Source organism: Diachasma alloeum, unplaced genomic scaffold (assembly GCF_001412515.2).
Source record: "Diachasma alloeum isolate Michigan unplaced genomic scaffold, Dall2.0 Dall_scaffold_00181, whole genome shotgun sequence".
NCBI lineage: Eukaryota > Metazoa > Arthropoda > Insecta > Hymenoptera > Braconidae > Diachasma > Diachasma alloeum.
In genome coordinates this window covers 616,203-641,095 of record NW_021680347.1, presented here as the reverse complement: position 1 = coordinate 641,095, position 24,893 = coordinate 616,203, and the positions used below count along the sequence as shown (strand labels likewise).

At 36.0% G+C, this 24,893-nt stretch overlaps 2 protein-coding genes across 2 annotated transcripts in view; one reads left to right on the top strand and one right to left on the bottom strand.

The window, feature by feature from the left end:
• The window catches only part of LOC107045716 (single-minded homolog 2), a 29,728-nt gene extending 21,176 nt beyond the window's left edge, over positions 1 to 8,552 (bottom strand). Inside the window, exon 1 of the mRNA XM_015268066.1 lies at positions 8,432 to 8,552. The gene's annotated coding sequence lies outside the window, so the exon portion shown is untranslated. The remainder of the gene's footprint in view (positions 1 to 8,431) is intronic.
• An 11,667-nt stretch (positions 8,553 to 20,219) lies between these two features.
• LOC107046029 (THO complex subunit 1) lies at positions 20,220 to 24,279 on the top strand. Its single transcript, XM_015268487.1, has 3 exons — positions 20,220 to 20,362; positions 22,084 to 23,859; positions 23,976 to 24,279. Exons 1-3 carry the CDS (start codon positions 20,327 to 20,329, stop codon positions 24,138 to 24,140), a joined length of 1,977 nt encoding a protein of 658 aa, XP_015123973.1. The 5' UTR covers positions 20,220 to 20,326; the 3' UTR covers positions 24,141 to 24,279.
• Positions 24,280 to 24,893: the final 614 nt, after the last annotated feature.

The window sequence follows — 24,893 nt, the reverse complement described above, 5'->3', positions numbered from 1 at the left end:
AAAAAAATCAAATGCATTTAAATTTCCCCGCCACAGCCGGGGAACAACAACTCCAAGAGAAGCCAACAAATCACCATCATCTCTCTGTAATCGTATTCCCCAACCTGTGATCAACGACATCTCACCAATTCCACTTCATGATGTCTCACCAGATCCTGCTCCAAATCTACAGTTGAATCAACTTCATAATACTTTAAAATTTGAGCAATTGTATTTTTACAATTGCTCAAATTTTAAAGTATTTGATAAAGAAAATAAGGAAAATAAGTGAATCTCGAGATCTTAGTTGAGATAGATGGGCATAACTGATTGTTTAGTTAGATTTTAGCGATTTATGAGTCGGAGACGAGGCCGCCGAAGGCGTATAATACTTTAAAATTTGAGCAATTGTATTTTTACAATTGCTCAAATTTTAAAGTATTTGATAAAGAAAATAAGGAAAATAAGTGAATCTCGAGATCTTAGTTGAGATAGATGGGCATAACTGATTGTTTAGTTAGATTTTAGCGATTTATGAGTCGGAGACGAGGCCGCCGAAGGCGGCCGAGTCGTAGACGAACGGTGCCTCGTGCGCCTGTACTCCACCAGCGTTGAATTCAGCACTTCTCCGCCTTAGCACGTAATATACTATTTCATCACGCTGTGTGTAAAGTGACGTTTTACTCACGCTCCGCGTGTGCAAAACCCCTCTTCCCACACATTGTGATGAAAACAAGGTTCGATACTCGCGGGAAAAGTGTTTTTAGACTCGCGGGATTATATCACTCGCCTTCGGCTCGTGTTATAAACCTCCCACGAGCCCAAAAATACTTTCCCGCAATCGCATAGAAATATACTATTCTGATGAATATGAGTTTGCAGCCCGAGCCGAAGGCGAAGGTTGCAATCATATGAGCTACAAAAGGCCTTTTAGACCGTATGTCGAATAATCTTTTTTGTCATAACGGCTGTAAGCAGCGATTTACGAACGCATATCACCATACGAGTAAAAAACCCCACCACAGCAGCCCGGAAAAATACTATTCTCCCCGTGCACATGAAAATTACCGGACATCAGAAATTTTTTTCCTCAAAAGAATATAGAAATCAATCGGTCAATTTCTATTCTTTGACTGAAATTCCGGGAAAAGTTACCAAAAAGCCACTGTGTGCGCCTTCACATGGATTTCGATTAAATTTTCATTACATTTTTATTTTCCACGTAACAAAGCAATGCATAATTTCTCAATTTATTACTCTTCAAAATCCCCCTTAATCCAAAAATTAAAATGTCAATAAGATGAAAAGAACAAAAAAATAATCCCACATATACCAGTCCCGATATATTGTTCAACTGTTCAGCAGTTCGTGACACGTTGAATAGTTTGGCATTCCAGGGCCAGGACATGGGGTGCGCGCGACCTCGCAGTCTTACCACGGCTTAACTCTTGTTCCTCTCCTCGCGCTCACCTACATTCGTAAAACTTGGTGTTATTTTTTCTTTTTTTGCCTCGTCCCCTAGCACTTCTCTCCCACCTACTTTTACCCACTCGGCAGTTTAGGTTCTCCTCCCTGACTATTTCAACTCTCGACACGTATAACAAGGCAGCGTTTTGGTTATACGCCCCAAATACACCCCGAGAACCCCATCGTAACGTCCACCCCCCTCCATCCCTTGCTTCCGTCCCTGTGTGGTCCAAGTTAAAGCGCCAACGTTTGGACATAGTCTCCCTCTCTCTCTCTCGTTCCTTTTTCCGGGGCGGCAAAGACACAGAGCCTTACGTCGGCGATTCATCATTCTCTCGAGAGTAACCCCCCTCCCTCCGCTGAGAAAAAAATGCATTCAAACTTTATTTCACCTCTGCGTGTGATCATGCATTTTAAGTTGCGCTTTAAACTATCCCAATTTCCAGTTCGTGCCTGTAGCAAAGTTTTTTTTCCTTTCCTCGCTTCTTCTTTTCCGCCACATCCCTCGTTGAACATACCACCCTTGTATACAGTCATTCCTGGAATTCCTTCCGATTTCATAAGTCATGAAGGGCAATACATTTTATTGTTTTTTATGCCGCCCTTTTTTGCGCCAGGGGTTCCGAGCCTAAAGCTCGGAACGTGTCCTAGAATGGATGCTGGGATTTAATCCTTTGCAATGTTAGGAAAGAAAAAAAATTAGAAGAAGTGATATTCTTTTGTACTTTTTGAATGAATTATGATGAAGGAAATTTCCATTTTTATTAGTGATTGAAGATGTTTATATAGAATGAGTATTTGAGTGATTATTGATTATTTTCGTAATACTGATGCAGCCGTCATTGGATGACAATGTCGTCTCTTCAATTGAGAACGAATATCGGAGAATTGCATTGATAAAAAGGCGTAAAACATCTACTTTCACACGGAGAGAAATTTTTTAGAAAAATTCTAGTGCTAACACGGGAAAAGAGGCGCAAATTGACGCCAGGAAAAAATTTTAGTGCCGGCACTAGAAATTTTATTGGGGAAAACGTGAATTTTTCCCCGTATATCTGTCAAAATTTCACAGAAATAGCAAGATATTTTACATTAACAGCACTAGAATTTTTCACAGCCGGTGGATTGCAATTTTTTTCAGTACTCGTACTAGAATTTTTCTAGGAAATTTCTCTCCGGGCATAAAGATATATAATAGCATGTTACACTGCTAGAAAAAATTATTGTTATTGAGATGTTTCTTTTTTGGAACAAGTATTATATACTTGAATCAATTTCAAATAAATAAGATCTTACGGTGAATATCCATTATTTCTTCTTGAGATACATTTACTTGACTCAAATAAAACAGTCCTTGGCGTCAAGTGACATGTATTCACCACAAAAATGGAAAAGCTCTACTCTTTTTAACCTAATATAATCTCCAGTCGAGAAGTTTTCTACTTTCATTTATTAATCAACAATTCGTACCTAGGAGATGATTACATTGAGGAATGAATTGAACGTTATTTTTCCGAATGAAGCCGATGTTTAAATTGAGCTACATCACATTGAATGAAATTTGTGATATCCAAGTTCGTATTGAATTGCCGTAATCTGTGATTCCGTTATTGTAAACTAATACGATTTTTTTAGTCAACAAATATAAACTTCTTTCAACTCAACGACATCTTACTACAATCTCAAAGCTTTTTCCGCATAACAATGTTCATCCTGATTCGACATAGGAGAGGGTGGGGTAAAATGGACACTTTAGACTTTTTAAAAATTATTCATAACTCAGAAACAAATTTATCACTTGAGCTCAGTTTAGGCTCGTCACAAAGGGAAATAATTGTTCTTTGGATTGAAAAAAAAAATTATTAAATTTCATCAACATTCCAACTCCTCATTAACATTTGAATAAAAGTCAAAAGTGTCCGTTTTACCCCAACCTCCCCTACCAAATGCTCACTTCAGTTATAATTTACTTGGGATAACGTATAATCGTGTTAGTTGAGATAACAACGTATTTAGTCATGAGAATAATGTTGATTTTTGAGTAAATCAACGAATTTATGGAGTTAGCAAACTTTTGGCTAGAAGGAAATCAAATACTCTCATTATTGCGACAAATAAAAGGAACTTTAATTCTAGAGAAGTTCGATTCCAATCAACTGTATCTCAGGTAGAGACAACTGGTATTCACTATGAAATCATGTTTATCTGAAAATTAACAACCAAATGATAGTTGGTTCAAATAAAATTCTCTTGATAAAATTATTTTTTTCTGTCAGTGTGCGGTACAAGTGAAAAAAAGTAGTTGTTGATGAATGTGGCGGCTAGAGGCCGAACCGAACGCTACGCGTTCGTAAGTCGCTGCTTTCAACCGTTATGACATGAAATATCATTCGACATACGGCCTAAAAAAACTTTTCTAGTTCATATGATTGCAACCCTCGCCTTTGGCTCCGGCTGCAAATTCATATTCGCCAGAAAAGTTTTTTTCGGCCTAATGACGAAACATACTATTTCATCACACTCTCCATAAAACGTCGTTTACTCGCCTTCCGCTCGGATGTCACCTCCGCACGAGTAAAAAACCCCATGACACTCGCCCTGAAATATGCCACTTTGGCGTGCGCTTTATTCCTGTTTTGACGTAAAAAATCCCGGAAGAACATTTCGCATTGCTTTGACGTTTTGTCAAGGCATTTTTCCTCAATTTTCTTCCATCCAATCATTGCGATTTCAACGACAGCTTGAATTTCCAAACTCATTGTTAAAATCGAACATTCAAATCAAGTGAGTTTGGGTTACACTGTTAAAAAATTTTGTCTGAAATTTTCGGTATACTTTTTGGAAATTTTTGGATTTTGGTCATTGAAAATTCAAAATTTCGTGGAAAAATCAAAGAGAATGGTAAATTTCAGTTCCATTTTCCCCTGAAAATGGATAAACAGCCAGAAAATTCTGGTAAATATATTTTTGAATTTTCAGGACAGTGACACCGAATGCGATTTAGGGGGGAAAAATCCATGAAATTTCGGATTTCACTGAAAATTCAGTATAATTTGGCACTGAATATTCATATTAGATGGGAAATTCAAATAAATTAAGGAATTCTCGTCTTTATGCTGCTGGAAGTTCTGGACTTTTGCTAAATTTTCAGTGAAACCTGAAATTTCATGATTTTTTTTTCTCGAAATCGCATTTAGTGTCACTGTCCTGAAAATTAGTAGTCAGCTGTCCATGAAATTTCCTTTTTTTTCTAACAGTATAGGTGGAAAATCCAAAGTAATAGCTGCCAGAATTTTCATAGTTTTCATTCCAATAACAAAGTAAGGAAAATGCATGTAAATTGATTGTTTAAAAAAATCTCAAGGTTAATGTCCTTCAATCGGGATAAAAATAAAAAGGAATACATATTCAAATGCATATCACCATAATTGTTTTGTCCTTTATCTAATCACTTTCAATAAATTATTACAGAAGATTCTGTATTTGGCTACGTGATGATAACCAAGTATGCTTGTCAGCAGCTGATCGCCTTTAGAAATGCGATATTTTTTGCGAAAGAAGGGAAAGAATAAAAACATTGCAGATAATTTTTAAGGAAATGCTCAGTGGTGTTTTCAACTCTGTCACGTACAGTGATGAATTTTTTAATGTGATGTCACGTCGAGTTTCTTCAAAATTCTGCGCAACAATGTAACCATACGCGGTTACATTCAAGAAAAACAATTGCCATATGGGGAAAAATCGGTGGACAAACTTATCTGAATGGCTTTCCGTACTTTACAGCGCACATTCTATTCAGCCAGGAGTGCAGAAGGCGTTGCAGAGAAACTCAGAGAGGGGTATGTAACAACTGAGATACATATACGTCGAGGTAGCCGGCCGCACGATAACATAACAAGCGAGAACGTATTCTGCTGACACTGCTTCCTCGGACGAGTGGCGAAGACTTGAGTTTTTAGAGCGAGGGAACTCATTTACAAAGGCAGTGGAGATCGCCCCTTGTTCAATAATTACCTGTATCGCTTATAAAATATCGTAAAAGGGAGATAAACTATCAGATGTCTGAAATAAGTTGAATCGATATCTAGGAAACGCTCTGAGAGAAGTTAATTTATTTCTGAGGGAGAAGTGGAAAGCATTATTGCTGAAATTGGCTGAAAAGATTTCTCCCATCGAATTTGTTAATCTCTCACGAATCAATCTGTTTCCCTCGGGGAATATCTTTTACAGTTGTCGACGGGAAGTTATTTATTCTCTCAGTATTGACACGGGCCAAAAAATTGGTAAAAACAGCCCTACACTTTTTCGTCAGATTATTTATAATGTGATCAAAATTGCGTTACATTGTTAGAATAAAAATGAAATTTCATGGATAATTGACTACTATTTTTCAGGACAGTGACACTGAATGTCATTTAGGGGGAAAAGTAATAAAATTTCAGGTTTCACTAAAAATTCAGTAAAATTCCCGAATTTTAAGTAGCATAAAGACGAGGATTCCTTAATTTATTTGAATTCCCAATCTAATATGAATATTCAGTGTCCAATTACATTCAATTTTCAGTGCAATCTGAAATTTCATAATTTTTGTTTTCCTCTTAAATCGCATTGAGTGTCACTGTTCTGAAAATTCAAGAATATATTTATCGGAATTTTCTGGTTTTCTTTTCACTTTCAGGGAAAATGGAACTGAAATTGACAGTTCTCTTTGATTTTTCCACGAAATTCTGAATTTTCAATGACAAAATTCCTTGAAATTTCAGTGGTAATTAAATTCGGTAAAAATTTCCAAATCGTGTACCGGAAATTTCTGATAAAAATTTTTAACCGTGTAGAGCGATTTTATAAACATGAGAAATAAAGGGTTTTTAGGGAATCTATAAAAGGAATATTTATTTTACGGACTCTAAAAAAGGTGATTTTCTAAATTCCATTGAATGTTTTCACTTCGCAAGTATTATTGACACATCAATTTGTTTAAAATTATTGAATGGAGAACAGAGATCGGTATTCTACCCATAAGAATATTTAGGCATCGCTTTTTTTAGACATAGTCACAAGTGTTTAAAAAAATTTCATGTAAAGCAGTATTATCTTCTTCATGTTGATGAAAATATAATCTACATAAGTTGATTCTTCAGAAATAAAGAAGAATTAGCCAGGGTATTCATGGTTATTCGTCGGCCATGGGTTTCAGTATACTGTTTCATATTACCACCTATTTACGTTTCTGTTTTTGAAATAGTCAAATACACTATGGAAAATTTTCGAAAGTGTCCTGTTGTATTCTTCAAAAGTTGTATTCTTCTTATAAAATTATAGACATCATTTTGGAATGTGCAATCGTTTTATTTTCATTTTAAGAAACATTTTTTTCGTAATTCGCCAAAATTTTTGTTGAGTTCTCTTGGATCGAAATTTCGGTTCAGAAATTTACGAAGTTCTCAAAAAATACTCAAATTTCTTCAGAAATAACAACGATTTTCGTAAAATTGACAATAAAATAGAATATTTCTTCAGAGGAATTCTTACTAGTTTTCATATGTGAATTAGGTGAATTATTCTATAAAATATATTCTATAATTAAATTTTTGATTTCATATCGTATACGACACCAAACAACTAATTTTTCAGAACTTCATATATGTTCCTCTGTAAGTTTGAAAAACTACAGAATTCTCCTCGAACACGACGAAAATTCGATTTACGGAGAATGGATGAACATCCTTAAGAGGTAACGGAAGCCGTCGCAAAAGTTTGTTTTTTCAACCCATTTTTCTCCGATTGTGTCTAAAAAATTCAGTCAAGATAAATGAGATGTTAATGTTAAATTCATTCGGTATGGTTCTCGATTACTATGTTCACATTGTAATTTTTAATTTAAAATAATATTCTCACCGTGTGGTACCGACCCAGGAAAATGTGAATGACTCTTTTCAAAATCGCCTATTTCTAAAACTATAGAAAGTAACTGATAAAAAATTAACTCATAGATAATACAAATTTTAAAGTTCACTGTTAAAAATTCTTCTGAATTTTCCCTGCCAAATTCCAGAAATTCTCATCGTGTTCAAGTTCCACTGAAATTTCAGCAAATCTTATCATTGAAAAATCAAATATTCCATTGATTTTCTGTTCAAATGATCTGGAAATCAATAAAATACTTGATTTTTCGGTTCAATTATCCTGTAAAAATTCAGAAAAATCAGGAAAATTCGGGGAAAAATTGAAAATTCATTTTCCACTGAAAATTCAATCAACTTGTGTAATTTCCATCTCACTCCCACTGAAAACTCATGAATTTCCGTGAATTCTACCTAAAATTTGAAATTTCATAACCATTTTTTCCCTAAATCCGATTCAATGTCACTCATGAGATTTACGATATCCTCCATAAAATTTCAAAAAATTTTCAAAAGTGTTGTTTCGGTAGGTTCGTGATTATTATGTTCACATTATTATGTTTAATTCTATATTTTCATCGTGTGGTACCGACCCATGAAAATATGAATGACTCTTTTCAAAATTGACGATTTCGAATACTATGAAAATAACTCAACCAGAACAATAACATCAACAAAGGAATACTGTAGCTTCAATTACCTATCGGTTTCATAATTTTTAATTGATCAGAAGTCATCTAATTCTAGTTGTATTGAGCGTACATACACCACGCTTGGAAACAAAAGGGCCCCGTGAGGGGTTAAAATATATAGTTTCCTCAACTAAAACATTTCGCCCACCCACGAAACTCAATTCTGTAAATCCTCCAAGATAAATCGAAGTTCTTATTTTTTAACTGAATTTTTCCCAGTGAAGTCACGCTAAAAAAATTAAGATAACTTATGATCGACAAATGATTCACCATTTACAATCGCACATTCTGTCTGGCGACAGCGACAGTTCAGTGGCAAAAAGCCTCCTCTTTTTCCTCAAATCTAGTGTTTATTCTCTCCTCTTTTCATAATTGCCTTGGAATACTCACATTTGTAAACGTATTCCCCTCTCCACTGTAAACTGACTAGAACGATCGAACTCTCAAAACAAAGTAATTCAATAATAAATCACGAATAATAATCACTGAAACGTAATGTGACTTCACGATATAAAAGACACGAAACGAATCACAGAGTTTTAACACTTTGACACATTCGCACCACGCTGTTACCCCCACCAGTCATGTATTTTGCTCTCTAGATCTCCAATCACGTGCCCCGAACACTTAAATCATATTAAATAATTCATCCCAAACACTCAAAACTTCAATTTCACCTCCAACAATTCCAATAAAGTCAGACCACCTAATTTATTAAATCAGAAGAAAATTAGAGAGAGAGGAGAGAGGAGAGAGAGAGAGCGGAGAGAGGAGAGAGGAGAGAGGAGAGGGGAGAGAGGAGAGAGGAGAGTGGAGAGAGGAGAGAGGAGAGAGAGAGAGAGAGAGAGAGAGAGAGAGAGAGAGAGAGAGAGAGAGAAGTAAAAAGAACTCATGAAGAATAGTAGCAGGAGGGTCAGTCTCGACTAAATGTTTCAATGTTTAGACTACGTATGGTACTGTTGCACTGTCGTTTCTTTATTCTGAACTCAATTTTTTTTTAGCTCTCTCTCGCATGCACAATCATTATACCTCGCACCCGGGTCACAACGGGAAGTCGCTCAGGCGTCTTAACAAACCCACCCATAACTATAAACAATAATCATATTCATCGACCAACAATGAGACGGATATTTTAAAATTGTAGCAAAACACAAAATTAACCAACCAAGTTTAAACATATTTTTGCCACACGTGACAGGATGTTTTCTTTCTATTTCCCTAAACAAAGGTTTCATTGCCCCAAAATAAGAATGAGGAAAGTAAGAAAAATAATCGTGAGAATGACAAATCAACTGGAGAAACGGAGAAACAATGAAAGAGTTAAGTTTGGAAGAGTTGTAAATAACATTGATGACAATACGGTTGAAAAAATAATGACTCTTGCGCGATGTTTGATGGGCATCGACAGCTGAGAGAACCCCGAAATCGTTTTTGAGTACTGAGTAAACTAAAAATAAGGAGTTTGAGTTTAATATTACATTGGAGAAGGTCTTGACTGTAGATGCGAAGGAAAACGTTACGGAAGGAAGGATCACGTTCACTCTGATCACTCGTGCGGCTTTTCCTACAAATGAGTTTAGGAAATGACACGCCCCTTTGCGGCTGTGACAGTGGGAATGAAAGAAAATGCACCGGGAGCGTGTGTGAGGGTAACACGAGAGTGTTTCGAATTTCTTTCCTTCACGAGCTGTCGTAAATTAGGGACTAATTGTTTGATATGTGTAAACACACGCTGAATGGCATTACTAACACATCGGGTGATTGATAATTCCACTGCTGATATTCAAGACATTGTGAGGATAATTTCGTGATTTTAGTTCATCGTTTAGGGTGAACAGTCCAATTGCTGGACGATTTAGAGAAATTCGAGTTTCGTGGTAGGATCTAAAACAAAAGAATCACCTAAATGGGGATCTGATGGCTTCCAGAACTAACAAGAATTTTTCATGAGCAGAAAAAAATTATTTGAAGTGAAAATAACAAAACAAAGAATAATTCAGTAGCGAAGTTTTAAAACGGTACAAGTCAATTTTGACTATTGACCAGTTGTCAATGAATATCTTGGAATCTAAGGGAGATAGCAAGATGTTTGTTATAACCTTTTTTGTAGAGCCGACTGAGAGCTACAACAAATGTAATTATGAAAATTTCGCTATCTCCTTTAGATTCGAAAATATTCCTCAAAAACTCAACTTGGAGATAAGTCGACTTGATCCGTTTTACCACTTCGCTATTGAATTAAATTAAGAAATAGTTGAGTCCAGTCAAAAACCCGTATTTTTTTTCATTTATTACACAGCAAAAACGTCTGAATCAAATGAAAATGTATCTGAATTTCAGACGAACAGGTGCCCAAAAATCTTAATTCATGTTTGAAATTCAGAAAAATTTTCATTTTATTCAGACGTTTTTTAGTGTATGAAAAATGTCTACAAAATGTATGTGAAATTCAGACATTCGTGTTTGCTATGTGTACAGGTTGATCAATAGAAAAAATAATTGATCACATGATTATACATGAGTAATATTATTGAAAGGTGAAATATTCAGTACAATTTTCATTTTATTTATGGAATATTCAATGCAAGTTGAAATTATTCAGAAACTAACCCCCCGTCCAGAAATTGACCTGTTTACTCTATATTGTCCTTGAGCAGTCCCGAGGGAGAGTAGTGCACATTGTTGCAGTTTATGTATTGAATATTAGTCATTGTAAAGTGATCGTGTGCGGTAATAAGGAAGATAATGATACTCACGAGATGATGGAAATTCTCGGAGAAATCACATCAATAGAACAAAGCATTTTAATCCAGAAATATCACTCCAGTTTTTTATTACGATTAGGTTTATGCGCATGTTCTTCAGAGTATTCCCAAAGTATTCTCACATGCTGTTTTATGATTGCTGATTTTGCTCACTGATTCATTCAGTTGATTTATAATTTATTATCACGTAAGAGAATAGGTAACGGTCATTGAGGCAAAACTGGTTACACCGACCTCAGAGAAGTAAGAGTATACTCCCAGTTTTGAGCATAGGAGGCATCGTCGGACGGGTGGTGTTAGCAACCCCCGTTTTTGGTCGATTCCGGGTTGCCGAGTTTATAAGCATTGTGTGAAGTGAGGAAGATTGTGTGGGGTTTAAAGTGAGACGAGTGTATATCTGTATTTCAAGTAACAGTGAGCGTTAACGCCTTGGTTTGTGATTGGTCGAGTGATTGCACAAAAAACGAATAGGATGGGATCGGGGTGATGGCACTCGGCCACGCCCCCATTTCGCGGGGGCTCATCCGCGACGCTTTTACCCGTGTGGACATGCGCATTTCGACGAATTGTATTCACCTCATTTTTGGAGAAAATTGTAGCGTAATGTTTCGGGGCTTTGAAGGGTTTCTCTCCGGAGGTTTTTGGTTTGAGGGAGAGGAGAAAAAAATCTATTACAGTGGTTGGAACGAATCTTTTCGCGTTAATGGGCTGGAGAATTTATTTTATTGGCGGGACGGGAAGTATTTTCGGGACGATAACTTGATTCAAACTGAGAATTATCGAATGCTTTCGTTTTAATTATACTCGATTGGCGTTTTTTTATTTCGTCTTACGGACACTTCGCTCGTCTGATGCGGCAGCTGGTGGAGTGCTTCGGAGGATTGAAGCGACTTCAGTAAAGTTGACATGTTCGTAGACTATTCGAAATTTCGTAGACTTTTTAAAATTTCATTTTACGGACAAGTTCTGGAAAGTAAATTTCCGTGCATAAAGCTTCGCTTGAAACTTTGAATAGACCTTGAACTTCACGCACTCTGCGCAAAAAACGAAACACTTTACGCCGCGGATCGGCATCAATCATTAGTTTAACTAACATTCGGATTGAAATTAAAAAATGATAAAATAATTGATAGTTTAAATTTTCAATTGACTATGAATTAAATAATTAAAATAGGAGGTTACAAATTTAATGAGAGAAAATACAGGATTGTAGATTAACAATGGGGCAAACAATTGAAAATATGTAATTGCACTGATAGAACGGATTAGTTATTGTTAACGAATGGATTTTGGTTGGAGGTTAGGGTCTATTCGGTTCCACCAAATGTTCATTCGTTAATAGTTAACGAACGTACATTTGAGGAGCCTTGTTTTACTTGACTTTCGCCATTCAAGTGAACCATTCGTTAACTATTAACGAATATTCATTTGGTCATATTCAACTCTACCATTCGTTAATAGTTAACGAATTTCGTTTGGAATAAATGAATCATTCTATCAGTGTGTAAAATGACTATTGGGCAAATATTTTTTAAATTTCTTAAAAGGGATTTTCGAAGAGCCAAATAATCGTTAATGCTTGGAACTCACCTATTAATTGATAAAATAATTAGAAATGTGGGTATTTAATTGGTGATTAATTTAATAATTAAAAATTGATAAGTATTATTAGCTATTGACTTCTTCCAAATCCATCTTTATTTAAAATTGATGATTCTACCTGTGTCTGCGTTACGCCCACGACACCCCCGAAAAGTGAACTCGGCACACTAATAGAAAAGGTGGAACGATTTAGTGGCATGATTCGTTAACTATTAACGAATCGTAGTAATAATTAACCCTTAAGTGGTCGCGCTTTTCTAGCATCTCACTCGCTCTACAGTGGCGCCCTACAAGTTGCGTATGGTTTAGTGAGGATTCCCTCACGATGCTCAAGGGTTCAGAGCCTGGTTAACAGTAACTAAATCCTTCTATTAGTGCAGGTATTAGGGAGGGTAAGGCAAAACGAACCCCTAGGGTAAAACGGACCACTGACGGAAAATTGGTAATTTTTGTTTTTTTTCTTTCCTTCAAATCAGGAATATTGAATATGTTGAATTAAGGGTGCCAAGTGAATTTGAAAAAAAATTCAAAAAAAATTTTTTCTTTCCCTCCATCATTGGAGGAATATGTATTCATCCATTCGACGAAATTTCAAACCCGCAACCGGAACTAGACATCGAGAAAATAAATGCGGAAAATCCTCTATTTCGCGTGACGAACCTCGAGAAAGCATGGGATTAAATGGGTACGGCGGGTTGAAATATCTNAGTGAGTTTCTTGGATCGTAACCGCCACAGGGGTTTTATAGGCAAGAAGTGTCGTTGAACCGCAGTTTGATCAGATTTGCTAATCACCTCAAACCACAAATCAGTTTGAAAAACTAATATTTCCTAGAAATCTGCGTGTCTAAAGCAAAACGGATATTTTTATATTTATTTTTGCCTAAACAAGCAGCGCAACAGAAGCCATTTGACGGATTACATATGACTGCTACTCCCCACGTATTTTTTTTCTATTTTCATTTCTACCAATTTCATTGCTAGTAGGTTTCCGTACGGTTCCCAATGCTTGTTTTCAAAAAATAAAACCGTATATTCATGTTATATGGCTTTGTCAGTTATCCTGATGTGAAAATGAAAGGTGAAATATAGATGCGTCAATTTTTTTTCTTTCTCAAGAATTTTGGGTGAATTGTTCCATCTCAAGAATTATGAAGTATATAGAACCAAAAAATGTTATATAGAAATGTTCCTTGACAATCCTAACTAGAAATCAAAGTTTCAAAAGGTTTCCCCAACTTTTACCTATGTCATAGTGCGCAAAAGTGAATTCCGAGCAAAAAAAATACAAAAACGACGATATCTCGAAAAATTTCAATGGAATGTCATTTTTCATGACAGATCTAGGAATTTTGACCGAAAAATAATAAATCGAAGAAAATCACAATTACAAAGCTTGCATTCGTAAACAAAAATAGGGGAGGGTGGGGCAAAACGGCCCCCCTTCAATTGTCAATAACTTGTGAATGACATTGTGAAAATTCCCAGTTTCAACTTCATTTTGAAGATAATTTTTCATTCTTCAAAACGAGCTCTAACTCATCCCAATCGGATTATTGAATCGGAAAATATTGACGATTGAAGGGGGGCCGTTTTGCCCCATCCTCCCCTATAAATTATCAATTTTCTGTCAGTGATCCGTTTTGCCCTAGGAGTCCGTTTTGCCCTACCCTCCCCTACAAAAGAGGATATGTGTGTGTGTGAGACAGCTAAACTTTGCACACTATACTATATACTTTACTATATATTTCACTATATAATGTAGGTACATCTACTTTATATACTATAGAGACCACATTGCGTTATTTCAACACAAAAACATGGAAACTTAACATTGAATGAATACAATGCCCCCCTTCGGTAGCAAAAATAATCAGAAAGTGCATGAGTCAAGTGATCAACAAATGGACACCAGTAAATAATACTAATGAAAGTGAGAATAACAATGTGGGTATCCATAGTGATGATAATTAAACAAAGAATGTTACGATTATAAATTGTAATACTTTCGTGTTCGTATATTCAAGTTTTCCCACAACTCTCAACTACAATAACGCACGCTGGGTTGATCCTGTCCCTTTAAAAGCTGAACTAATTGCGGGTGGAATTTGGGAACTTTGTACAGGCTTTTGGTAATCCAAATAATGGAAGTACATTTTAAAAATTAAGTCACTATTCAAAGGAAAATAAGAGAATAAATGAATGCAAAACATCATATTTTACTGGCTTAGTAGTATTCTAGGCCGTTTTATTAGGATTTCATGCTAGAGATATTATCTCGAAATGATGCTGCAATTCATTATTGACAATTTGATTTAATTGAGTTGTCCAGTTTGTCATTGTTTAGCATAAAAACATTGCTAAACACAAATGTTTTGTTTTTTGCTTATCTCCGAGGAGGCGATTTATTTGTCTCCCTGGGACGATAGAGGCACAGGTTCTCAGAGGGTATTCCCCACCAGACAGTGCGTATATGACCGGATGGGGCACCTCGCAGTGCGCACAGGTAGGAGATAAACCTTACCCACCTTTTACTGCCCACTCCTAGAAAATCACTTCCAGATGTTGGTTAAAAGTTTTGGCAATGTTCGTGTGTCCACTCGGTGCACTTGGTTCCCACGACTGAATTATTATGCTACTACACGAAGAATTTTACTGGGACGTAAAGTGCAGCGAATAATTTTCACTGAGATATTTTTCGGGAAAACGTGGGAAAACACCCCATGAGACAAGGATAAGGACAAGGGTAACAGGTCCCTCGGTGTTTTTCGTCAACCTGTGAGAAACACGTCCTGGAGAAACACTCGGTCAAACCATAATTTCATGGTTGTCTTCTCATAATTACGAGAGGACCTTTTTGCAATTTTATGGTGGTTATAAAAAAGGGTGGACCTGACATCGGTTTGCGTAATGGAACTGTGGTCTGCTGTGGTCTGTATACTTTTTGTTTTTATGGAAAATTTTATTTTTCGTTAATAAAAGAAATTTCCTGGTTCATTCATAAATCAGGAGAGAAGAATGTAGAATAGTCTGACATGTAAGAATAGGAAGTTTGAGGACTAGGGGAGGGTGTGCCTGTACCGCCCACCTAAAGGGAAAATGCCAGTTTTATATTTTATATTTCAACTTGAGAATAAAAAACGTATTTGTGAGACTTCTTTAACTATTGAACTCGTTATTCTCGAAGTGTAGACGCCTAATTCTCCTTAGAATCCACAAAATTGATTGAAAATAAAAGAGAGAGCCTATTGAGCGGTACTACCCGCCGTCGGGTAATACCGCTCGGCACGATTCCAATGCCGCTCATAGGGTTTTGCGTGTATCGCTCGCGCCGCAACCTAACCTGTACTCGAGTGCTGTCGAGCAACTACGTGGCCGATCCTATGAGCGGTATTACCGGCTCCGCTCGGCGTCAACAAAATTGTTGATAATTATTGACATGAGTGGAGTTTTGAGTTCGAATTAGTCTCAAATTACGCGTGAAAGTACCACGAATCGAATAACCATAGTTTAATATGAGAATTCAGCGTTTGAAACTATCAAAAACCTTAATTAAAAGTCCACAAATTTTGCACTGTTAAGACCTCAAAACTTCGTTACGTGTTTTGTCATATTTAAAGTGGTAAATAACGTGAAAATTTTCCGACAATCACATTCTATCAAATTCTTCATGATCAGGAACAGAAAGAAATTTTTAAGTTGATGATTGCGGAGAAAATCGGGTGAGCGGTATTACCCGCTGAGCGGTACAGGCACACCCTCCCCTATATGTGCATAGATGTGCGAGTGTCCACTGGTACTCCACTGGGAAATTTTTTTTTTTGCAAAAACGCATTTTATGTCATTAGGCTCGATAAACCGCGATTCTAAACTCGTTTCGCTCGGTCAGATCGCGGTTTTCGGGACCAATAACGTAAAATATTATATGTCACACGGCGATAAAAGTATTATCTGATGAATGTGACTTTATAATCTGAGCCGAATACGAGGATTATAATCACATTCGTCAGATAATACTTTTGTATTATACAGTCCGTAAAACGTGGTTCCGGACATTTCGTATCCGTAAACGCCGTTTACGGACATTGTAAAGAAAAATTATGTTCGTCACTCGGCCGAAATAGTATATTTCGTCATTAGGACGAAAAAAATTTTTTGGCGAGTGTGAGGGTTACAGATCGAGGCGAAGCCGAGGAATAGCTATTTCGTCCCGGCGGGCGCTTTGCGGGGGGGAAATGTCACTTTGTGCCCGCCGGGACGAAATAGTATCTTTCCTACCAGGAACTTCCCTCGCCTTTGGCTCGGGTGGTAATTCTGCACGTGGGCACGACTCCTTTATTTAACCTCCCGTGATCAGGACGTTATTTTCCGTCATATCTCGAAATTTCGAAAACTAGTCAATTGACTCCAATAATTTGTTTAGTAAAATATCCTTTTTTATACCTTCTATTTCGATCAATCAAAATATGTACGCTGTCAGAATTTTTTTGAAATTTCATGAAAGATAATATAGCAAATGTCATGAGAGTAACATTGAATCGGATTTAGGAAAGAAATGGTTATGAAATTTCAAGTTTTAAGGTGTTTAGGTTGAAAAGTCAAAATAATGAAAAAAAATTGGAAAATTTATGGGAGAAATTTCTAATTGTGCTGCATTATTGAGAATTTTTGCACATTTTCTTCAAATCGCAGTGACAATAAAAAAATAATGAAATTTGGATGTTTTTGTAACCCTTCTCAATTAGGGAAATTTCCATGGCACCCAAAAAAATAATGAACTATTGAGGAAAAATTAGTGGGTGATAAATCAAATCTTTCTTGAGAACACGTATAAGTTTTAGATTTTTTTCAGATTCCATAAGAAAGTTATTTGAACAAATAATTCGGAAAATTATGAGTTTCGGGGCAATTACGCCCTCACGGCAGGCGCGTGATGCGAATGTTAGTGAGCATTATGGGAAAGGTATGGGTGGACCATGGAACTGAAAGAGAGAAAACATTCGAGACGCATTTTAAAATTATTTCAATAATTAGAATAACATCCAGTAAAAATTATTTGACACCCGCAGGTAATGAGAAAAAAATCAATCAATCTGATAGATAAAATCAATAATCAAAAAATGTTCAAATGCACACTTAAATAGTTACTTGAAAATTGGAAAATTTCGTGCTCAGCGATTGAATCAGGACTCGAGAACAATGAGATTCCCCTTCCGTTTAACCCCCCGGAATTCACGGAAATTCATGAGTTTTCAGTGGGAATGAGATGGAATTTTTACAACTTGATAGAATTTTCAGTGGAACATGAATATTGAGAACCAAAATGACATGAATTTTCAATTTTTTCTTGACCTTTTCTGATTTTTCTGAATTTTCACAGAATAATTGAAGTGAAAAATCAAGCATTTTATTGATTTCCAGATCATTTGAACAGGAAATCAATGGAATATTTGATTTTTCAATGGCAAGATTGACGGAAATTTCAGTAGAACTTGTACACGATAAAAATTTCCAGAATTTAGCGTTTCAGACGAAAATTTTTAACAGTATACAAAATACAAATAACTTGCTAATTGCGATGGCTTTCTTTCTCCTCTAACAGCCTAGAAACTAACAAGGTTCCGGTTCCTGTGGCGCCACAGCTTTATATTTCTGTAGCGAAGTGGTAAACTAGGATAAGTGCAATTTTTTTGAAAAATTTTCTATTGCTTCACTCGAAAGTTCTCTCCAATGTGGTCAAATTTTTGAACTCTCTTGAAAAAGTTCCATTTTTGCACTTGTCCTAGTTTACCACTTCGCTACAGATTTTTATTACCGTAATATTGTGCATGAGGACTACGGTAAAAATACTAGAAAAATTCCATCGTTATCGATTATCGACAAACAATTTATTTTTCATCGATTTTCCATTTTCGTCTTTTTATTTTTGATTAAGATATGAATGTCATTTATGAATCTATATTCGAGTAAAATAGGTAACTGGGATTTAAAAAATTCGAATGTTCGCTCAATTTCTTTAATTTTCTATTTTTGAATACTGACTTCCTGCCGGCATTAGTAGAACCATAGCATGACTCCAGTCGGCATGCAAAGGGAGGATTCTCAGTTAGTAATGACGATACAACTTGTTTTCACGTGCTTTGGGGTGCAAACGTTAGAAGGCGCTCAAGGACACATCCCAATTTCTCATTTTCGAAAGACTTTTCTACTCAATTTTTTTTTAGACTTTTCTACTCAATTCAACACTGAAGCACCAGAATTTTTCACTCTGGCTTTTTAATTCGCATTTCTCTGAATATTTATAATTCAGTCACAAAATGTTTTTGACATTATTGAATGCTTAAATTTCATTTTAATATTTGATAACGCGGCATACCCGACTTTGATTCGTCAATTGATTATTTCAATGGTTGTCTTCAGTACGTGGTGACATATGGGTAATAGGTTTTCTAAATATATTCGAAAATCGCCATCAGAAGTGAAATTTAAATCTTTAATGAGACTTAAATGTGATAAGTTCCATTCTTGAATTCATGATTCAGTTTATCCTTGGCATTATCTTGAAATAAATGATAAATCATAAAGAAGACGGGCTTCACTCCAATGCATTTGATTCGATTTAATTGATTATCCAAGACTCCAAAAATTTCTACCAATTTCATTAATAATAAGGTGCCGAATAAATTCGTAGCAATTCCATTTTTAGAATAAAAAATGGAAAGTTCAAATTAAAATACGATAGCAATAATATAATTTTACTTTATATCACTTTTTAAGTCGTTCAGACTCGTGAATTATTGATAAAATGATGATGTATTATTTTATGGAAAAAGATTGTTAGGTGAATGGGTCTATGCCAAGATGTACTGAATCGATTGACACGAAATTTTCCGCGCAACTGTGATTCGATAATTCTAACTAGTAGCCAAAATTTCAGATGCTCATTCTCACTTTTACGCGTAATATGGAATGTCATGATTGATCTTGACAGGGGACAGCAAGACGAGTATTTTGAAAAAAAATGACATCAGACCAGTAGTGGGGAGATATTGCGCAAAACAGTTTGTCACAAAATTCGGATATCTCCTAAACTATTTATCCGATTCCGCCCATCCACAATCTGATCCTGTATCCTGTATGCCATCTCCTTTTTTTTCCAGTTATTGTGTGTACAAAATTTTTCATTAAAAACGGGAAAGCCGGAATATCTCCAAATTATGTATTAAAGAGTCTCTATATTCTGATTGACTTACATAGAGGCCATCGAGACGAGTATTTAGAAGAAAAAAATTGAAATCGGTGTAGTAGTTTTTGAGATATTGAAGAAAAACGAAATTTAAACAAGTTTTTTATCTCAGGAACTACTGGATGGACCGGGCTGAACCAACGCGCCAAAGTTGAGCACAATAATAGCTACAATGCGTCAAAATTTCAAATTTTTATCTGCGCATTTCACCGTATTTACGTTAAATGTTCTAAAGATTAATCATGATCCTAAAAACGTGATTTCTTCGCGTTTCATAATATTGTAGACAATTTGCAATCAAAATTGCAAAATCGAAAAATCGGTGAAAAACACGGCTTCCAATCAAAAAACTTATTCATTTCATTTTATCAAAGCTGTTTTCTCGCAACTAATTTTTCTCAATCATCAGGAAATTTGGTTTCACACGTTCCAGGGAAAATGAGATTGTTGGAAAATAGTTAAACATCCTCATTGCTAGGGTTTGAATGAACCGCCAACTCCCAGCATCATGGAAACTCACTTTTCTCTCACTGCCACATTGAACGACTCTTCGGTGGCAACTTGAACACTTGTGTGAGTGCTTCTCGATTCATGATTGTTTGTAGCCTGAATAAAAAAGGAAAGACTAATTAACTGCAATAAGCTCATTGCCTAGAAAGTGTTCCGCAGTCAAATGGCGAACTTCGAAGTATTAAGAAAAGACTACAGTGTAAGTGAATGCCTTCTCCAATCCATCAGCGTTATTTATTTCCATACTCACATTTGGAGGTTATGTTCACGAAAACATTCCTATCAAACAAACTAAATTCAGTAATTAACTTCAACATCAAGTATCATCTGAATATCACGAACATATTCCACTGCATAATATTTCGTCATTCCCTTGGATATAAATGATTCGATTATAGGAAGAAAATGAAGAGTTTCGTTAGGGCGATAGCTAATCTAGCTAACCGGCGTTTTTATTTCCTTGATTGCTTAAGGAGTAAGAGAATTCTGCTAATTTTCCAAATTTTTTAACAAACTTCCTGACGAATGTTATCGATATTTTTACAAATCGAAACATTAATCTACACGAGGCGATGAAGATTACTCTGCTTTGGGTTGGAGAAATATTAATAACTTTGAGCAGGAGATTTGTTTGAAAATTTCGAGGTAACGGTGGCCGTCTGTTACTCCTTAAGAAACTTATTATCAAGAATTAGGCGAATTAAAGAGAGAAATTTTCAGTTAATGGAACTAAATTTTTCATAAGTTTACGTTTTTTCAACGATTCTATTGTCTATCGTTTTTTAACTGAATCTGTTCATTCAATATGGAATATTCTAACAAATAAATTGACCAAGATGTTTATGAAAAATGTGAGAATAATGCCCTAGTCATATGAATACTAAATATTTAATTCAGTATTCACATAACGTTTTATTGATCGTCGTGAAATATCACGAATATATTCATTTTTATGGAATTTATTTCATGTATTCCCCACGTGTAGAATATTAAACAATGTAATTTTCAATGTTGGAAATTTCAATTGCAATTTCAATTCAATTTAAGACCGAACTTATTCATCTCGGAAATTCAATAAGATGTATTTTTTCATGCTAGGCGATCATTAGTATTTTCATCCTGGAAAAAATTCCCAAACTGATTGTGAAAATTGGACATCACATTAGATTCAGTAACGAATAGACAAAAAATTCTAAACAATAGTTGCCTAAATTTTCAGTTTTAAAAAGTTTGTATTCTGATATTCTCAAAATGAATATTCCCTGGAAATTTCTAATTCGGCAATTGCCTGAAGCTTTGATTATCTAGACATACTTATTTAAATTATGAAAAATAATCCGTTTCATGAGTGAGCATTACAATGATTCATTTAAACAATTTTCTTATTTGTTGTTCTATAACTCAATCTATCCCTCCAATATAAATCATGAAGAATTGATAACTCAATTTATTCATTGAGCATGAAATATTCGAACAAATTAATTGACCATCATGTATGTGAGTGCAAACGGGAGGGAAATGTGTACTTTGCGCCCGCAGGAGCAAAAATAAATCAAAAATAAATATAATGTCTTGCACTAAAAATTCATGAATTCAGTAGCGAAGCGGTCAAACGGCACAAGTTAAATAAGAATTTTGACTATGGACCAGTTTTTAATGAATATCTCAAAATCTAAGGGGGATAGCAAAATTTTTGTCATGACCTTTTTTGTAGCCCTCAAGTCACACTACAAGAAAGGTCATTACGAGAATATCGTTATCTCCAGTAGATTTAGAGATATTCCTCGAAAACTCAGCTGAGGGCTAAATCGACTTGAACCGTTTTCCCCCTTCGCTCCTGAATTGTAAATAGAAAAACGTTTTGCATATTTTTCTATGATTTAATTGAAAATGTATTAAGTGAGCTTTAATTACCTACAGAATCACTTGGCGGACTGTTTGAAGACGTCAGACATCTCCGAATTCCAGGAAAAATGTGTTGCCGAATGTACAAACGAGATAGAGAGAAAGTCAGCAGTGGATCAGGCCCTGAGAGATACTCTCCTCTCAGTACTGAGTGAAAACCTTACAGGAACTGTCGCAGCCCTCGAATCCTACGTGACATTGACAATTGAACTGTGCAGAACTGACCTAGCCTCGCCGAGTATGCCAGTCATGCTCCTGAGTGACATGTTTGACGCAATGACACTCGACAAATGTGAACAGTTATTCACCTATGTCGAGAATAACGTCACTGTTTGGAAGGAGGATTTATTCTTCAATGGCTGCAAGAATCATCTCCTGAGAATGTGCAATGATCTATTACGTAGATTATCTCGCTCACAGCAGACAGTTTTCTGTGGGAGAATTCTCCTTTTCCTAGCTAAATTCTTCCCCTTCTCTGAGCGTTCAGGCGTCAATATCGTCAGTGAATTCAATCTCGATAATCACACTGAGTTTGGCACCGATAAAACCGAAACTGACGTGACAGAGGCCATGGAAGTGGACGGTAAAGAAGACAGCAAGATACAGATTGATTACAATTTATACAGAAAGTTCTGGGCATTACAAGATTTCTTCAGAAATCCAAATCAGTGCTACAACAAAGTCCACTGGAAGATTTTCTCAGCTCATGCTGGTAATGTTCTGTCTGCCTTCTCCTCTTTCAAACTCGAAGAGCAACGTGCCTGTCCGACGACTGGGGTAAAAGAGACTAAAGGAGACACTGCAACCGAAGGAGTCCACAAAGAAACCCCTTATTTTGCTAAATACCTGACAAATCAAAAGTTGCTTGAACTTCAATTATCCGACTCCAACTTTCGAAGATACGTGCTGCTTCAGTTTCTCATTCTCTTTCAGTATCTCAATAGTACAGTTAAATTTAAATCTGAAACCCACGAGTTGAAGCCAGATCAAGTTGACTGGGTAAAATCAACGACTGATCAGGTATATGCATTACTTGTTGAGACACCTCCAGATGGTCCAGCATTCGCTGAGGTGGTGAAGAATATTCTAAAACGTGAGGAGCACTGGAATTCGTGGAAGAACGAAGGTTGTCCTGAGTTCAAGAGGCCAGCGCCAGAATCAGCAGATGGAGATGAGCCAAGAAAGCCCAAAAGATTAAGAAGAAGGATTGGGGATGTTGTGAGGGATGCACAGAGGGCTGGAAAATTCTGCATGGGCAATCCTGAGCTCACGAAATTGTGGAATTTATGTCCCAATAATTTAAAGGCTTGTAAATCAAAGGAGCGTGATTTTTTGCCATCTTTGGAGACTTACTTCGAGGAAGCTATTATGCAATTGGATCCAGATTCAATGGTGGAGGATGAATATAAGAAAGTTAATGATGGTAATTTTGGATGGAGGGCATTGCGATTGCTGGCTAGAAGAAGTCCCCATTTCTTCGTCCATGGCAACTGTCCGATATCAAAGTTACCAGAGTATCTGGAACTGATGATTAAGAAAATTGCCAAAGATCGACCTCAGCAGTCTGATATCAAACAGGAGGCTGAAGAAACTACACCACCAGAGGCCAATGATCAAGAGTTTAATGAAGACGTTTTGAAACAAGAGTCGGAGACTGTTGAAGCTGAAAATACTGACAATAAAGCAAGAAAGTTCAATCCAGTCAGTATGGAGATGATTGAGAAACTTTCAGAAGTACTCAAAGAAGATTGGGAGAAGTTAGCAACAAAATTGGGATACGACAGTGGAGAGGTATATTGATTATATATTTATAGTTTTTTTTTTTCAAATTACCGTTTAAGTTCAATGAGAAATATTGAAGTGAGTTTATTGGAAAAGTTTCACAGTACTTAATTATTTGTCCTCAGATTGAATTCTTCCAAGGGAAGCCAACTCAGTATGAACAATGCAAGACAATGCTGCAAATCTGGGCGGAAGCGGATGAAGATGCCTCTGTGGAGAACCTCGTGTACATTCTGGAGGGATTAAACTTTGAGAAAGCTGTGGCCGTATTGAAGCACAAGAACGACTAAAACCTCACAAAAACTTTCATTAATCATCAAAAAGGGTCTCTCAAGTACAAAGTAGCAGGAATAAATTGGTAATCCCATAGCTTTCTGTTGTTTTTTTTTATTGAGAAATTCAATAATAAAGTATACAAATCAAACTCTCTGGAAGTGGTTTTTCGTCTGGTGCAAATGATACTAAGTAAATCATCATTGCACACACTTTTCGGGGTTTTCTAAAAAATTTAGCCAATAAGCTTTCCAGATGTCGCAATCCAATTACGTGATTCAAGAAATATGGGCTGTATACTTTGTTTATGATTCTGATCGGTGCTTTCAGGAGTCAATTATTCTGGAATTGAGTATTACATTTTCAATGTTACAGACGTTGACTTAGATTCGACTTTTGGTGGGGGGGGGGAATTTTTGTAATTATGAATAAAATACATCAGTAATTCATTGGCGCACGGATACCACGGAATATATAGTATCAAAGAGGAATTCAACATTCTCTGTTACGATTATTACTTCATTTGCTAGCCTATACGTTTCGAGAGAAGTATTCTCTTGTTCACGTCAATTATACTATGCAAGAAAAATGGCAGTAATTCGAGAGCATAGCCTTCACACTTGCACACACTTTATTATTCATTTTCTGGGCTGTTCGTGGACGATGATACTAACTGGGTCATTCTTATTGATAGGCTTATTACTTATTGAATGATTTATTATCTTTACTGACGAACATATTCATAAATATTGACTAAATGTGAACGTTTT